Source organism: Marmota marmota, unplaced genomic scaffold (genome assembly GCF_001458135.2).
Source record: "Marmota marmota marmota unplaced genomic scaffold, marMar, whole genome shotgun sequence".
NCBI lineage: Eukaryota > Metazoa > Chordata > Mammalia > Rodentia > Sciuridae > Marmota > Marmota marmota.
In genome coordinates, this window is record NW_026000174.1 from 22,426,705 (window position 1) to 22,442,215 (window position 15,511).

General features: G+C 40.4%; 1 protein-coding gene across 1 annotated transcript in view; it reads right to left on the reverse strand.

The window, feature by feature from the left end:
* Scube2 (signal peptide, CUB domain and EGF like domain containing 2) overlaps positions 1-15,511 on the reverse strand; it is a 77,926-nt gene that overhangs the window by 10,920 nt on the left and 51,495 nt on the right. The window contains exons 18-20 of the mRNA XM_015504393.2: positions 6,083-6,253; positions 2,469-2,636; positions 1,638-1,799 (exon numbers count right to left, since the gene is read on the reverse strand). Coding sequence (XP_015359879.1) covers positions 1,638-1,799; positions 2,469-2,636; positions 6,083-6,253 — 501 coding nt within the window. The remainder of the gene's footprint in view (positions 1-1,637; positions 1,800-2,468; positions 2,637-6,082; positions 6,254-15,511) is intronic.

Below are 15,511 nucleotides of genomic sequence, written 5' to 3' on the forward strand. Positions count from 1 at the left end.
GAGGGAGAGGGGGAGAGAGAGAGAGAGAGAGAGAGAGAGAGAGAGAGAGAGAGAGAGAAGGGATTACTTTCTTCTTCTCTAATTATAATAGAGAGTTGTTATTATTAGGAAAAACACAGCCTTCAGGCTTGAATGGCTACCTGAGGAACTGTGTCACGTGGTCCTAAGGGCCAACAAAGGCCAGGGAGTGGGAAGATAAGGAAATTTCCTAACTCTGTGAACTTTGCCAAAGTCTCATTTACCAATAGGCTAGAAGATCATGAAAGAGAGTGAGCTTCCTGTGGCAGCAGGTATTTAAGAGGAACCTTGATGGCTGCTTATAAAGATGTTAAAAGAACTTCAGCTGGGTGGGGTGGTGCACACTTGTAATCCCAGTGATTTGGGAGGCTGAGATGGGAGAATAGTGAGTTCAAAGCCAATCTCAGCAAAAGTGAGGAGCTAAACAACTCATTGAGACCCTGTCTCTAAATAAAATACAAAATAGGGCTGGGGATGTGGCTCCGGTGGCTGAGTGCCCCTGAGTTCAATCCTCAGTACCCCAAAAATTCAAATGTTTCACTGCCCTTCTCCATCCCAAATTACTCTATTCTGGGGAGTCCTCCTTGCTCCCCTCAATTGCTATCTTAAAGATACAACACTAGGGGGCTGGGGCTGTAGCTCAGTGGTAGAGCGCTCTCCTGGCACATGTGAGGCACTGGGTTTAATCCTCAGCATCACATAAAAATAAAACAAAGGTATGTGTCCACCTACAACTAAAAAAATATATTAAAAAAAAGATACAACATTAGTTGAGCTTAACTTTTGGCCTTTACTAGAGAATTGTATGTAATGATTAAGGTGGGGAGGAGGAAAACCTGACGCAGCAAGTCCTTAAATGTTTGCCCCCTCATTGCTGTAAAATACAAGTTAAGCTCCTTAACTAGGCACACTTGGTGTGCCAACTCTTCTGTGCTCAGGCCCAGGGTCTCTTTCCAGAGGCCTTTTCACTTTCCTGGGTCTGTGCTTCTCCTCAGTGGGTCTTCAGTAAGATGCTCTTTCCTGCTCTGTCCACTATCTCCATCAAAACCTTCCATACCCTCCAGAGACCTTGCCTCATCTCTCCAGACTAGTGGGTTGCTCCTTCCTTTGCAGACACACAGCCTGGCTCCTGGCAGGGCTGGCCCAGCTGATTTATTCAGCAGGATGCCTGGCACACAACACACCCTTGAACAGTGCACGCTGGGCAGGACCCACTGAAACTATGCCCTGGGTTGGGGGGAATCAGGGCAAATCCAGCTGTGAGTGTGCCTGGGGAAGCATCCAGGGTCAGCAGAGGTAAGTAGGGGCTGTGGTGGAGCTTAGTGGCAGAGTGTGTGCTTAGCATGCACAAGGGTCAGGGTTCAATCTCCAGCACCTCACATACAAAAACAAGGAGAGTACCTCCAGGTCAAAGCTATTATCTCCATTTTAACAGCTGAGGAGACTGTAGTCCCGCCTTCCCTCAGTGCTTATCTGCATAGCTGTGAGCTGGGGTAAAAACAGACAAGGTTCTGAATGAACCTGGGAACCCTGGCCACTTTACCCTACCCTCCTCTAAGGCTGGACCCAGACACTTTCCCTCTTGATCAGGACCACAGAAGCCTTAGAGAGAGACCTACTTTTACATTGGGTAATGTTTGTGGAGCCATCAAAGTCCGTTGTAGTGTTTCCTGGACAAGAAATACAGTTATTTTTTCCGAATTCGGGCTGGTATGTCCCTGCTGGGCAGCGAATACATCGGTGAGTGGTAGTGTTGTAGAAATGTCCAGGTGAACACTGAACTGTGAGGAAAGGGTGAAGAAAATGAAAACAAGAAGACTGTATTTTTATTAATGCAACATGAAAGGTTTCAAAGTTTGTGAAATAAGTTTTTATGCCCAAATGAAGAAGTGCTTTCCTATCAATCTGGGGTTAATGAACACTCAAACAGTGGGTTTGGGTAGGACTCGTGACACTGAGAAAACATGAAGGAGCAAGCTGTGCATGTCTTCAGAGAGTGTGTGGCTCTTGCAGTCAGTGGCAGCTGACATCTTCAGGCACAATGGTTGTGGGTATCAAGGATATAGACTGAGGCTGGGCTGAGGCTTGGTCCCCTGGGAAGAGACAGTGGAAGTGGGGTTCTGGAGAAGGGATAGGACCTGTACTGGGGTAGGGGAGCTCTAGGCCAGGGCACTGAGGTGGAAGAGGGCTGGAGGATGGAACCAAGGAAGCCCGTGTTCAAAACCTGCTCATGTCTCTCTGATCCATCCCTGGTCAGCCCTGTCCTAAGAAGCCAAGATGGCTGTGGAGAGACCCGGTCCAGGGAGTTCTAGCACTTCCTGCACAGGGACTGAACCCTTGGTTATTAAGCACCACACAGGGAACCTCTGGGCTGGGTTCAATGGAACCTTCACCAGACTCCCAGAGTACTCAAAAAGGAAATTCAATTCTAGGGGAAAGCAAATACTCACCTCTGGTTTCACAGTCCTGGAAGGAAGTTGCTCCCAGATGTTTGGTGGGGAGCCCTCCTCCACAGGGGAAGCAAGAAGTTCGGCCAGCTTCAGGCTGGAATGTGCCTAGGGCACAGAGCTGGCAAGGTTTAAAGCCATCCGCAGAATATTCTCCAGGTTGGCACAGACCTGGGGGGACCAATGGCCCTAGATAAGGAAGGCTCCTAGGCAGGCCATTCCCACCTCTCTTCTATAAGATCTGACTCTGGTCAGGCCTGTTACCCTTTGCTGACCTCAGCGCCTACCTGAGTGAGAGAAGCAGAGTCAGCCCTGCCCTGCCACCCCAAGGAGGTGACTGGTGAGTGCCTGGTGTTTACGCACAGGGCTGCACAACAAGATGAGAACCAAGAGTCAAACAGCAGCTGCTTCTAAAATATAGGAAAGGACTGAGCATGTCTCAGACTTAGGCCTACACACTGCCCAGGGACCCCAAGCAGGAGTCACCAGAGAAAGAGGGAAAGAGAGGGAGATATCTTTACTCTGGAATCAATATGGCAATTGGACCCAGAAATACTACACCCTCATCCAGTGGATCACATCTTAGTGACACAGTGACTCGAAGAATCTCCCGCTTACCAATTATATTTACAAAGTTACATCTCCTTGCATTGAGGTGTGTCCTTTCCTACCTCAATGAGTCAACTAAATCCAAACTATCCAGTCCACATGGACAGAGGGACCCAAGGGCATTTACTTTAAGCAATGATTTCTCTTTTTTTCCCCAAGGTTAGGACAATAAACACAATCATTAACACACATACACACACACACACACACACACACACACAAATCCTAAAGAACATGTTTCTTAGGAATAAGTTTGTCATTGGCAAGATGCTATAAAAATCTGTTGTCTCTTGTATTCTTAATCACTTCTCCTCTGTTGATTTTAATGGTTTTGTTTTTAACCATAAATTGTAGATATAATAGCATTTTAAAAATGTACAACCAGGGCTTGGGATATAGCTCAGTTGGTAGAGTGCTTGCCTTGCATGCACAAGGCCCTGGGTTCAATCTCCAGCACCAAAAAGTAAGCAAGTAAGTAAATAAATAAATAAATGCACAACCAAGGGAAGAGTCTGGATGCTGTCAGACCTCGATCCTGACTCCAAATCCTCCACTTCTTGGCTGTGTGAAGTGACACAGTGACTTGAAGAATCACTGTGATAGGACCATATCATGAATAATTCATATCATATATTTAGCATAATGCTTAGCAATGGTAAGCATTCAATAAATGTTATATATTTTTATTAATAATACTTTTCTTATTGCTATAAATGTATCTTTTTTCTTTTGGTACCAGGGATTGAAGTCAGTGCTTAACCACTGAGCCTCATCCCCAGCCTTTCTATATTTAATTTTGAGATAAGGTCTTGCTAAGTTGCTTAGGGCCTCACTAAGTTGCTGAGGCTGGCTTTGAATTTGTGATCCTCCTGCCTCAGCCTCCTGAGCTTCTGGGATTACAGACATGCACCACCATACCTAGCTTATAAATATATCTTAATAAGGTCACATATAAGGATGACCTGATGCCCAGAAGCTGCCTCTTATCACCCTTGCAATTAGTTCTGAAGTTTCACAACAAATCAAAGATATGGGAGGGATCATACACTCAATTAAAAGATCTGATGTTTAACTCAGAAACATCCCTGTAGCGAGGAGTGGTGGCACACGTCTAAAATCCCAGCACTTCAGGAAGCTGAGATAGGAGGATCATGAGTCAAATCCAGCCTCTGCAACGATGAGGCACTAAGCAACTTAGCAAGACCTTATCTCAAAATTAAATATAGAAAGGCTGGGGATGAGGCTCAGTGGTTAAGCACTGACTTCAATCCCTGGTACCAAAAGAAAAAAGATACATTTATAGCAATAAGAAAAGTATTATTAATAAAAATATATAACATTTATTGAATGCTTACCATTGCTAAGCATTATGCTAAATATATGATATGAATTATTCATGATATGGTCCTATCACAGTGATTCTTCAAGTCACTGTGTCACTTCACACAGCCAAGAAGTGGAGGATTTGGAGTCAGGATCGAGGTCTGACAGCATCCAGACTCTTCCCTTGGTTGTGCATTTATTTATTTATTTACTTACTTGCTTACTTTTTGGTGCTGGAGATTGAACCCAGGGCCTTGTGCATGCAAGGCAAGCACTCTACCAACTGAGCTATATCCCAAGCCCTGGTTGTACATTTTTAAAATGCTATTATATCTACAATTTATGGTTAAAAACAAAACCATTAAAATCAACAGAGGAGAAGTGATTAAGAATACAAGAGACAACAGATTTTTATAGCATCTTGCCAATGACAAACTTATTCCTAAGAAACATGTTCTTTAGGATTTGTGTGTGTGTGTGTGTGTGTGTGTGTGTATGTGTGTTAATGATTGTGTTTATTGTCCTAACCTTGGGGAAAAAAAGAGAAATCATTGCTTAAAGTAAATGCCCTTGGGTCCCTCTGTCCATGTGGACTGGATAGTTTGGATTTAGTTNAGTCAAATCCAGCCTCTGCAACGATGAGGCACTAAGCAACTCTGTGAGACCCTGTCTCAAATAAAATACAAACTAGGGTTGGGGATGTGGCTCAGTGGTTGAGTGCCCCTGAATTCAATCGGAAGGAAGGAAGGAAGGAAGGAAGGGAGGGAGGGAGGGAGGGAGGGAGGAAGGAGAGAGAGAAAAGAAAAGAAAAGAAACATCCCTATAGTTGAGTTTGGAGTCATTTGGATGGGAACTAATGCTGTATCTGGGAGTCACTGGATGGAGAACCACAAGGCATTACAGGGGCCCCTGCACTCTGCTGGGTCTATCAGTTAGAAACCACCATCCAGATCACATCTTCCACTGGAGCCTACACAGGTCCATATAGCCAGCCTTCCTCCCATTTAACAAAAGGAAGATGTTTAATAATAAAATAAATGGGAAAGTAGATCACAGAAACTAACCAAGCTTGGCTTCAAAGTTAACATTTTGTAAGAGATGATTTAAAACTTTTCAGAAAGGAGCTTCCAGTTTTAGCAAAACAACCAGAAGGATATATTTGTTTTAAATTAAAAAACCCTGAGGGTTGGGGTCATAGCTTAGCCCTTGCCTAGCATGTGTGAGGCAATGGGTTAGACTCACAGCACAGCATATAAATACACAAGTAAAATAAAAGTACATCAACAACAACAACAACATTTTTTTAAAAAATCTCTGAATTTGAGATCAAAGCTGGAAAAAAAAGTCTTCTCCACTTGAACACTTTCAAACATTCCTTATGAACTGGAACTACTTGGATCTCAGGTACATGTATTTAGGGTGAATAAAGCAAACAATTGCAACATTGATGATTTTCTACCAGTGTATTCTATGCCATCTTCATTCACTTGCTCATGTGAGCATTGGCACAGCATCAGGTTCTGACCCAAGCACTGGAGAACCAAACCAACCCAACATAGTCCTTACTCATAGGAAGCCTAAGGTCCAGTGTTCGTCATCCAAAATCCTTGAGATGCCACTGTGCCTTAGTTTAGATAATGACATTGGAGACTGGAGGAGTAAGAAGAGACAGACAGCATCCTTACCTCCACATTCAGACACATTCCAAGCTTCTGGGGTCTTTAAGGACCCAAGATTTTCTGGTCTTGGGCATGGTTGACAAGTGATCTGTCCTTCCTCATTTTGGAAGGTTCCATTTGGACATAAAATGCAGCGTTCTTGTGCTCCATCATAATATGTCCCAGCCCTGCAACTGACTAGCCAAAGGGGGAAACAATCTGGTCAGTGAGGGACAGAGGCTGAGGAAGGATAACGTGAGTGCTAGAGATGAAGGTAAATAAACGATGTTCACCACACATTCCCCCAAACACAGTGGGCCCTGCCTCTGGTTCCCATGCATGCCTCTCTACCACGGTCCCTACCACCCACTGGGGGCATTTACAAGGCCATGAGCTCCTTGGGGCAGGAATAACAAGGGTCCTAATTATTTTTGTAGCAGAGACAGTTGATGTTGTTGAAGTGATATAAAAAAAAAAATTTGGATCTCCTTATTTCACAGGGCTATCAGAAGAGTATAAAGGCAAAAATCACTCATTGAACTTAGGTCTAGAAAAAACAGAGGTGAGAATTACTAATACTGATTGGTGGTATCTGGGAAGCCTTCCTAGAGGAGGTCTCATTTATGTTGGGTCTTGAAGGATAGATAGAATCTCCTCAGGTAGAAAGGTGAGCAAGTCATAAAGATTCATGCATGAGCCAGGCATGGTAGTACACACTAGGACCTGTAATCCCATTGACTCCAGGGGCTGAGGCAGGAAGGTTACAAGTTCAAGTTCAGTCTGGGCAACTTAGTGAAACCTTGTTGCAAAATAAAAAATATAAAAGGTTGGAGATGTAGCTTAGTGGTAGAGTATCCCTAGATTTAATATTCCACACAAAAAAACCTTTTTTTTTTTTAAATTGTGGGAGCAGAGGAAGAAAGGAAGATTAAAGGTAGATTGCAAACATTACTAAATGCTAGGCATTTAGATTTTATTCTGCAGGAAAAGGAGCCACTGAAAAAAGAGAAACATAATCAGAAACTGTGCTCTGAAAAGCTCTCCCTTGGTTGGGTGGGTGGACAGTAATTCCTAGAGTCTTATGGCCTACTTCATATTTGTACTAAAATGAATTCATTCCAAAGAGTAAACTCTTGTAAATCCTTCCTAGAAGAATAACCAACAAGGAAACTCATAAACTATGCTGCTGGGGAGGTAGAGCATGCTTGCCTCACACCACCGCGGCCCAGAGTTCTAGAGGCAGAGCTAACCCACGCTGGGGTTCCTTATTGACCAAAGCATGTCTCCACAACACAACATCAAGATACACATAGGCCTGAGGCTGCCACCACCATGAAACTGGGATACCACCTCTTCTATCAAGGGACAAAAATAAGGACCTGGTAACATGTCACCAAGGTCCCTGTGGCCTGGATGCGCCAGAGGTTTCTCTACTAGGGGTGATAACAGTTGTCCTGTTGCTGAGGTAACAGGGAGTCTTGCATGGGGTTGCCTACCTTTTGTTTCTCCTACTAACAGCCAACTTCCTATGATTTCCTCTCACTAGTCATATAATCTCATATCTCTATATTCTCACATCCTACCTCATAAACATTTCAGCCAACCCTCCAGTCCCCACTTCCACCATCAGAAACTGTAAACCATTACGCAAATCTATTGACTATATGGTTGAAGATAACTGAACTCATCATTTCCAATTATAGTGACAAAACTGTAAATGTAAAAATAGAAGCTAACTGATATATAGCTATATGTTGGGTACATTGAGTGCTGAAATATTGATCTCTTCCTTAAAAGTGAGGTATTGGTAACCTATAGGGACACTGTAAGACAATAGGGCAGAAGCTGTAATACTTCATATCTACACTGCAAGAGAGGAAGTCACACAGAGACCATGAAAAAACAAGGGAGGAAAGTGCCCCAAACCAAGACACTACAACAAGAGAATCCATAGGTAGTGAGTGCAGTAAGTGAAATGTCAGAGGAGAAGTTCAGAATATACATAACTAAAATGATTTGGGTATTAAAGAACAACCTAAGTAACCAGATATAGGCAAAAATCAATCACTCCAACAAAGAGATAAGAGAACAAATTCAGGCAACCATGGATCAAACCAACAAAGAGATAAGAGACCAAATACAGGTTGCAAGAGATTACTTCAAGAAAGAGACAGACATACTGAAAAAAAAAAAAAAACTAAACAGAAATCCTTGAGATGAAAGAAACAATAAGCCAATTAAAAAACTCAATAGATAGCATCACCAACAGACTAGACCACTTGGAAAACAGAACCTCAGACAACGAAGACAAAATATACAATCTTGAAAATAAAGTTGACCTCACAGTGAAGATGGTAAGAAACCATGAACAGATTATCCAAGAATTATGGGATAGGTAGGCAACCCCATCAAAAGATTTATTGGGATAGAGGAATGTTCAGAGATTCAAACCAAAGGAATGTACAATCTCTTCAATGAAATAATATCTGAAAATTTCCCAAGCATAAAAAATGAATTGGAAAATCAAATATAAGAGGCCTATGGGATACCAAATGTACAAAATTACAACAGATCTATACCAAGACACATTATAATAAAAATGCCTAGCATACAGAATAAGGATAGAATTTTAAAGGCCGCAAGAGAGAAAAATCAGATTACCTATAAGGGAAGACCAATTTGGATCTCAGCAGATTTTGCAACCCAGACTCTCAAAGGTAGGAGATCCTGGAACAACATATACCAAGCTCTAAAAGATAATGTATGCCAACCGAGAATCATATCCAACAAAATTAAGCTTCAAATTAAATGATGAAATAAAAACCTTTCATGATAAACAAAAGATAAAAGAATTTACAGCAAGAAAACCTGCACTACAGAACATTCTTGGCAAAATATTCCATGAGGAGGAAATGAAAAACAACAATAAAAATCTGCAAAGGGAAGAACTACAATAAAAGAAAAGCCAACCAAAAGAGAAACCAAGTCAAGCTAAATACAAAAAATAAACAAAAATGACCAGTAATACAAATCATATCTCAATAATAACCCTAAATGTTAATGGCTTAAACTCACCAATCAAAAGACATAGGCTGATAGATTGGATTTTTTTTTAAAAAAAGACCCAATAATACGTTGCCTTCAAGAGACTCATCTCATAGGAAAGGACACCCACAGACTGAAGGTGAAAGGTTGGGATAAAATATATCATTCACATGGTCTACATAAGCAAGCAGAGGTTTCCATCCTCATATCAAATAAAGTAGACTTCAAGCCAAAGTTAATGAATAGGGATAAAGATGGACACTTCATACTGCTTAAGGGAACAACATCAACAAGACATAACAGTTACAAACATTTATGCCCAAACAATGGAGCACCTACGTTCATCAAACTCTTGTCAAGTTTATGAGTCAAATAGATCACAACACAATAATTCTGGGTGACTTAACACACCTCCTCACCACTAAATAGATCTTCTCAACAAAAGCTAAACAAAGAAACTACAGAACTCAATAATACAATCAATAATTTAGACTTAACTGACATATATACAGTATATTATCCATCAAGGAGTGAATATACTTTCTTCTCAGCAGCACATGCATCCTTCTCTAAAACAAACCATATGTTATGCCACAAAACAAATCTTAGTAAATACAAAAAAGTAGAGATACTACCCTGCATTCTATTAGACCACAATGGAATTAAATTAGAAATCAATGATAAAATAAAAAATAAAAGCTACTCCAACACCTGGAGATTAAATAATATGTTACTGAATGAACAATGGGTTGCAAAAGACATCAAGGAGGAGATTAAAAAATTCTTAGAGGTAAATGAGTACACCAATATAACATATAAAAATCATATAATCATCTCAATAGATGCTGAGAAAGCATTTAATAAAATACAGCATCCCTTCATGTACAAAATGCTAGAAAAACTTTGGATAACAGAAACATACCTCAACATTGTAAAGGCTATCTATGCTAAGCCCCAGGCCAAAATCATTCTAAATGGAGAAAAATTAAAAGCATTCCCTCTAAAAACTGGAACAAGACAGAGATGCCCTCTGCCACCACTTCTATTTAACATAGTTCTTGAGCCTCTAGTCAGAGTAATCAGACAGACTAAAGAAATTAAAGGGATACGGATAGGAAAAGAAGAACTCAAATTATCACTATTTGCAGACGATATGATTCTATACCTATAAGACCCAAAACATTCCATCAGAAATCTCCTAGAACTAATAAATGAATTCAGCAAAGTAGCTTGATATAAAATCAACACCCATAAATCAAAGGCATTTCTGTACATCAGTGACAAATCTGCTGAAAGGGAAACTAGGAAAACCACCCATTTACAATAGCCTCAAAAAAAAAAAAAAACCTAAAATACTTAGGAATAAACTTAACAAAAGAGGTGAAAGACCTCTACAATGAAAACTACAACACGCTAAAGAAAGAAATTAAGGAAGACCTTAGAAGATGGAAAGATCTACCTTGTTCTTGGATAGGAAGAATTAATATTGTCAAAATGACCATACTACTAAAAGCACTATATAGATTCAATGCAATCCCAATCAAAATCCCAAAGGCATTCCTTTAGAAATAGAAAAAGCAATCATTAAATTCATCTGAAAAAATAAGAGACCCAGAACAGTCAAAGCAATCCTTAATAAGAAGAGTGAAGCTGGTGACATTACTATTCTAGACCTTAAACTATACTACAGAGCAATAGTAACTAAACAGCATGGTATTGGTTTCAAAACAGACCTGTAGACCAGTGGTACAGAATAGAGAACACAGAGTCTAACCCATATAACTACAGTTATCTTATATTTGACAAAGGCACCAAAAATCTACATTGGAAAAAAGATAGACTCTTCAACAAATGGTGCTGGGAAAATTGGAAATCCATATGTAACAAAATGAAATTAAACCTCTATCTCTCACCATGCACAAACCTCAAATCAAAGTGTATCAAGGACCTAGGAATTAAACCAGAGACATTGTGCCTATAGAAAAAAAGGTAGGCCCAAGTCTCTATCATGTCAGATTAGGCCCCAACTTTCTTAATAAGACTCCTATAGCACAAGAATTAAAACCAAGAATCCATATCATTTATGAATCCATAAATGATATGGATTCAAACTCAAAAGCTTCTTCTCAGAAAAAGAAACAATCATTGAGGTGAATAGAGAGCCTACAGAATGGGAGCAAATCTTTACCACAAGCACATCAGATAGAGCACTAACCTCTAGGATATATAAAGCACTCAAAAACCTTAATACCCAAAAGAAAAAACAAATAACCCAATCAATAAATGGTCCAGGGAACTAAACAGACACATCTTGGAAGAGGATATACAATCAATCAACAAACATATGAAAAAATGTTCAACATCTCTAGCAATTAGAGAAATGCAAATCAAAAGTACTCTAAGATTTCATCTCACTCCAGTCATAATGGTAGCTATCAAGAATACAAACAACAATAAGTGTTGGCGAGGATGTGGGGGAAAAGACCACACTCATATATTGCTGGTGGGCTGCAAATTGGTGCAGCCAATCCGGAAAGCAGTATGGAGATTCCTTGGAAAACTTGGAATAGAACCACTATTTGACCCAGCTATCCCACTCATCAGTTTATACCCAAAGGACTTAAAAATAGCATACTACAACCATATCAATGATTACAGAAGTACAATTCACAAAAGCTAAATTTTGGAACCAACTTAGATGCCCTTCAGTAGATGAATGGATAGGGAAACTGTGGTATATATACACAATGGTACATTACTCAGCATTGAAAGAGAATAAAATCATGGCATTTGTAGGTAAATGGATGAAGTTGGAGAATATAATGCTAAGTGAAGCAAGCCAATCCCAAAAAACCAAAGGCTGAATGTTTTCTTTGACATGAGGATGATGACTCATAATGGCGATGGGAGGGAAGCATGGTAGGAATGGAGAACTTTAGATAGCGCAAAGGGGAGGGAGGGGAAAAAATGGTGAAAGGGGGTAGGAATGACATAGATTACCCTAAGTACATATATGAAGACAAAATGGTGTGAAAATACTTTGTGCACAATCAGTGACTTGAAAAATTGTGCTCTATATGTAATATGAAATGAATTGCATTTCTGCCATCATGTATAACAAATTAGGGTAAATAAATAATAATAATAAATAAAATCTGTGAAAGAAAATGGAAATTTTAAAAAAACCTATGCTGCTAATTGTATTTCTGATGTTTTTAGTTAAGGCTTTATAGCTTATTGTAGTGCATGGATATTAAGAAAATGTACCAAATCTGGCTCCCTAACATATTAGTCAAACATCATCCTTGTACCTATCAAAAAAGCCTTTCCAGCTGGGTGTGTTTGCATGAGCCTGTAATCCCAGCTCCTTAGAAATCTGAAGCAGGAGAATTATAAGTTTGAGGCCAACCTGGGCAACTTAGTGAGACACACACACACACACACACACACATATACATGTGGCCTTTCTAATAGTTAATACTTGTTAGTACTTGGAATATATCTGACACCATACCAAAAGTTTTATACACATTATCTCATTTATCCCTCAACACAACCTAAAAGTGTTATCATTAGCTCCATTTTACAGAAACACAGACTTAGGGAGGTTAAATAATTTGGTCAAGGTCCCACTCCTAATTTGTGAAGATCAAGAGCTTCAAGTTTAAGGGAGAAAAAGGTTATTTAACCAAAGTGCAGACTAAAACACAATTCAAAACTTTGTCAAAAATCCTCTAAAGTTTTAGGAGAATTTGGAATTTGGAACAAACACTCTCTTTTCAACAAGCTGCCAAGAAATGGTGGCAATGGGGGGAATCACATAATAAAGTTAGTTATTATATCTCTTATATGTCTATAAGAAGGAAAATCTCTTTTCATCCTATCCTACAGGGGCTGGGGATATGGCTCAAGCTGTAGCGCGCTCGCCTGGCATGCGTGTGGCCCGGGTTCGATCCTTAGCACCACATACAAAAAAAAAAACCAAAGATCATCCTATCCTACAAAAGCGATTTGCACATGCCATATTAGGGTTAAACATGGCAAAGTTGTCTATAATCAGTCATAAAAATGTTTTCATTACTCATTCCATAATCTTAAAAAAAAGGCTTTGGATCTTAGTTAGCAAAAATATACCATATTTCAAATAATTTTTCTACAATTAAATGCAATCCATCAACAAAGTCCACCTACTATTAAATTTCAATGCTTTTTTTGTATTGCTTAGATTTTCTTTTATAATATTTATATATAATTTTTATATGATTTCATGATTTTTTTCAGTACTGTGGATTGAAGCCAGGACCTTGTACATGCAGGGCAAGTACTCTAACCACTGAGTACCTCCCCAATCCTTTTTATTTTTTATGTTGAGACAGGATTTCACCAAGTTGCTGATGCTAGTCTCACACTTGCAATCCTCCTGCTCCAGCTTCCTGAGCAGCTAGGATTACAAGCATGCACCACCATGCACACCACTTTTTTTTTTTAATTAAAAAAATAACAATGAATCTATCCCTTCTTTTTTTTGGCAAAAAAAAAATTATAATGAGCAGAGGCATATCCATGTCTATAATTCCTGACTTATTTTCTAAATGCCCTACTGGATAATGGTTTCAGCCAAGTCCCATGAAAAGTCAGGCTGAATTATGTACTAGGAATTCACAACATGCCATACTGTGTCCCACCTGACTATCCTAGCGTCTATAATGGGCCAGTAAAGGAAAGAATAACTTCTTCACAGCTCTCATGAGCCAAAGTGTCACAAAGATTGGCAGAAAATAAATAAAGGCTTTCCAGAACCCCTCTAACCTAGCCATATTCATTTAGGGAAGCCCATATGGACCCCCGTGGTGACCACAACCCCAGCAGCAGTCTGCTCCATCATGGTTCCTGTGGCAGAAAACAGGTCCCTTTCACCTGTGGCTAAACCGGGACATGGTTCTCACTGACTGAGTCACTGGATGGGCTCCTGCTGGTCTAGGTGTCTACCTCCTTGGGACTTGGTAGCCCCCTCCCCAAAGACTTTTCAAGGCTTCATTTTGAGAGGTCTCACAATATTCCACATCTGTTGCAATTTCTTAACTGATCAAAGGACAGAGAAATGCCCTCTGGGGTACCCTATGGAAAAGAGGGCACCTTCTTTTTCCTCACAGTGAAAGGCCTGCTTCACGTGAACAACCCCCTGTTGTCAGTCACAATTTCCATTTTTCCTCCAGAGAAAAAGATCCATGGAAATAATTCAAGCCAAGTGCTTCCAGATAGATTTGTTTCTTTCACAAGGTAAAAATGGTTAAATGCTAAAAATTGACTCTGATTGTTGGGAAGGGATGCCTGGAAACAGCTTTTTGCAAATGTGCTAGAGATCTGGCCTCAATCACACGACCCAGTTGCTTCTTCCTTGTCCTCAGCAGCCAGCTTGTGTTGCTGCCCCAGACAAAGGCGTCAATTGCCTCCAGAACACTTCACTATCAGAGCAGAGCTTTTGTGCATCTTCAGTGACCATTAAAACCCCATTCTCAAATCCTACACAGATGTTTTCTCCCCCTCTTTAAAAAAAAAATACGAGAAAGCTTTTCTGATGCAAAAGGCAGAGACCAGCGGGATGAGGATTAATGGCGACAAAGAGACCTAAAGGCCTGCCCTCTTTTCAGTACTGTGGCCTTTGAGTATTTCAGGCTATGGACAAACACTATGGTCTCTCTGTGGCTAAGATGGTGAACCTAATAAAAGAGGTCACTCTCCAGCATCTCACGGTTTTCTTAAGAATCACGCTTTGACTTCTGAAGGAGAGCCACAAGCAGCCCACAAGGATTCCCAGGGTGTCCTGGGGCTGCTGCTTTGTCCCAGCTCAGAGGTGATGGTGCCCCAGGCAGTCCTGTGGCCTCAGGATTCTGGCTTGAGCCCCCTTTAAATGAGTGCCCTGGGATAACAGGGACAGCAACTCCTTGGGCTGAGGGACTGATTTCTCATTATTCAGAGTCTTGGCATGTACTCAGGTTTGCCATCTGAAAATCTTCTTACAGATGGGGCAGAGAAACGAGCCCAGCTTGACGCCTTCCTTGCTGGGTTCCCAAGTATGCACCATGCTCTCTTCAGGCCTAGTTAACTGGACCTGAAATTTCACTTCCTTTAGAGTGTCCTCGATTTAAATAATTATCCAAAGATTTACACTTTTCTCTTTTTTCATGTGGTTAAATCTCCTTGGGATTTCATCTGTTGTTCCTATAAAGATTCATTCACACATTCATTCAATAAATACTCAATGTGCTGGGTAACGCTCCAGGAGCTGGGGATATAGCAGAGAAGATGACAAACCCTGTCTTAACGGGGATCTCATTCTTGTGAAGAAAATAGACAATAAAGAGGCAAATAAATGAACATAGAGTAGAATGCCAAGCAGTGGTGTGACGA